Source organism: Zerene cesonia, chromosome 11 (genome assembly GCF_012273895.1).
Source record: "Zerene cesonia ecotype Mississippi chromosome 11, Zerene_cesonia_1.1, whole genome shotgun sequence".
Classification (NCBI taxonomy): Eukaryota; Metazoa; Arthropoda; class Insecta; order Lepidoptera; family Pieridae; genus Zerene; species Zerene cesonia.
This window is the reverse complement of record NC_052112.1, coordinates 4,176,963-4,179,464: the sequence shown is the minus strand read 5'-3', so window position 1 is coordinate 4,179,464 and position 2,502 is coordinate 4,176,963. Positions and strand designations below refer to the sequence as shown.

Here is a 2,502-nt window from a genome sequence, read left to right as displayed (position 1 = left end):
ACCCTCTCGGCGTCGCTGACTGGATCCATAGGAATGAGTATTCATTACGTATGGAGTCACCTAAGCTGCAGGAGTCTGTCGTTCGTTTGATTGGATCAAACATCCGCCTAACGGAGGCTCCAATTCCGGGTTGCATTTCGGAGTTTTCCTTCTCCTATACGGATTGCAAACCAATGCTAACGGAGTCCGTCTCCCCGAAAAAGAGGGAAAGAAGGAAGGAGGGAATTGAAGGAAAAGGATAGGACATGGATGATAAATATTGGAAAGTCGTGAAGGATCAAGGGAATAGGACACCACTATTACAGGGGAATAGGAGAAAGTAATAGTAGGTACATAATCCAAAGCAAAACCCACGTTGAGCAAACATTTCAAGGGGATGAATAATAAGTTATTTTGTATGAATGACTGTAATTTGAGGTCAGGACGAGCACGCAGGAAACATTAATATCAACCGTAGAAAAAGATACGAAATTGAACACTTAAAGGAAAAAGTAAATGTTATGGGAATTTTCCACGATATGAAATATATATTTAGGTTGTTTAATAACATTAATAGTGGATGGAGAGTTTGTACTACATACTTTACTATATACTTTATGTATGTATGTATATATAGGGTGCGGTATATTGCATAATTTATTTCTGATAAAGATATTTTCATGTAAAATGTTAGGTGATATAGAGAAATAATAATTAATATGAAGTGATATGAGGATTAGAAGGAGAAAAATTTATTTGTTTATATCTATCACGAACACTTAATTTAAAGATAATTTTCAGATAGTGGGGCTAATAGTAGATCATTTTCAGATAGTAACGTTTAGGTAACTGACACCATTGATGTAACTTAAATGAGACATTATAGCGAAATTTAATCATTCTCCGTAATAAATATAAAAGAACCAGATCTTCGATAGATTTATTTCCCGCTATTAGGGATACATAATGCAGCCATATAACATCTGTCCTCATTGCAAGTTCAATTTGAAAGGTAGTGGAAAAATGGCAGCCTCGGTCAGCCGCCAATTGCGAGTAACGGCTACATCAATAATGTCGACTACGGATGGAGCTTGAACGTTCATCGATTAAATCTTTTGTTGCATTGCTTTGTAATGCCAGTTAAGTAGGACAACGTTTATATGTTGCAGAAGTTTTGTGTAGACACCCAATGTGATTCTGTCAACTGACTTGAAAAAGTCCTTATTAGTTTGAAATAGATACCTGTATCTATAGATAGATCTATAATTGTCTTCAGTTGTAATATCAGATATTTTAAGTAAAACACTAAAAAAACATACGTCAAAAAATGTGAATAAGATAATTATATATTCAGCTTAAAGACAGCGTATATTGCAGCTGAATTAGAAATAGCATAACTGTTCCCAAATCATAGATTTTCATTCTTTAACTTTAGTTCATAGGTATGTGTTCCGCTTTTTTATCGCCGAATATTTTTCCCATTCGGACTTTTTGTACAAGGGCCTTAATGAAAGAATACATTAATTACGCTCGAAAGATAAAGGGGATTTTGTAGAATTTATTTTCCCATAAAAATCGGAAAGGTCTTGAGGCTAGATTAATAGCATCGTCACGTGTCCAACCCTTTCTTTAAGAGCCTACGCTAATTAAGAAGTTTCAACCTCGATCGATGTAAATTTTGTTACTTCAAGCTCGCCAAAGAAAGTTTGACGTTTCAAATTTAATTAGTTAAAAGGCGAATTGGATTTAAAATTTTATAGGAAGTAATATTTGTCACCATCAATGCTCTGTAATTATGATTGAAAGTTTACAATTCTGGGTAATTATATACAGTTCTTATTCAGTTAGGTAAAGATCGCAGGAAAGTTGAAACACTCTGTTGTGCAGTACAACTTTGTAATGAATTGTTGATTAGTTAAGAGCTCGTCTGAAAGTAGGTTCTATAATTAGGTTAGATGGTGGACGTAGTTCATAATAAGAAAGATGTTGTGTTTTTCATTAGAATTGTAAAATGAAACTTTTCAACAAAAGAAGAATATTTATTTATATCCAATTTTCTTAATTTGATTAAACATTTCAAGTACATCTGAACTAGGCAGTGACAATCCTACTAATATTATAAATGCGAAAGTTTGTATGGATGTATGGATGTTTGTTACTCTTTCACGCAAAAACTAATGAACTGATTGCAATGAAATTTGGTACGTAGATAGCTGGACAACTGGAATAACATATAGGCACTTTTTATCCCGATATTCCTACGGGATACGGACTTACGCGGGTGAAACCGCGGGGCGCAGCTAGTATAAACATAAATCGACTTGACAAAAAAATCAATAAGAGCAATAATTTGAAAAAAGGGTTTTTGTATGATCCCAAGGTATAAGGACGTCATCATCATTTACTTTCCTCCGATCTGATGTCCGCTTGTTTGTTTTTCCTTTTTATTTCAATTATTTGTCGTCTCAGGATATTCGGATACAGTAATTCGATTTTCCAACCGACTTCAAAAAAAGGAGAAGG

At 34.2% G+C, this 2,502-nt stretch overlaps 1 protein-coding gene across 1 annotated transcript in view; it reads right to left on the bottom strand.

Moving 5' to 3' along the window:
* The window catches only part of LOC119830535 (pancreatic lipase-related protein 2-like), a 4,605-nt gene extending 4,469 nt beyond the window's left edge, over window positions 1–136 (bottom strand). The window contains exon 1 of the mRNA XM_038353593.1: window positions 61–136. Coding sequence (XP_038209521.1) covers window positions 61–136 — 76 coding nt within the window. The remainder of the gene's footprint in view (window positions 1–60) is intronic.
* Between the last annotated feature and the right edge of the window lie 2,366 nt (window positions 137–2,502).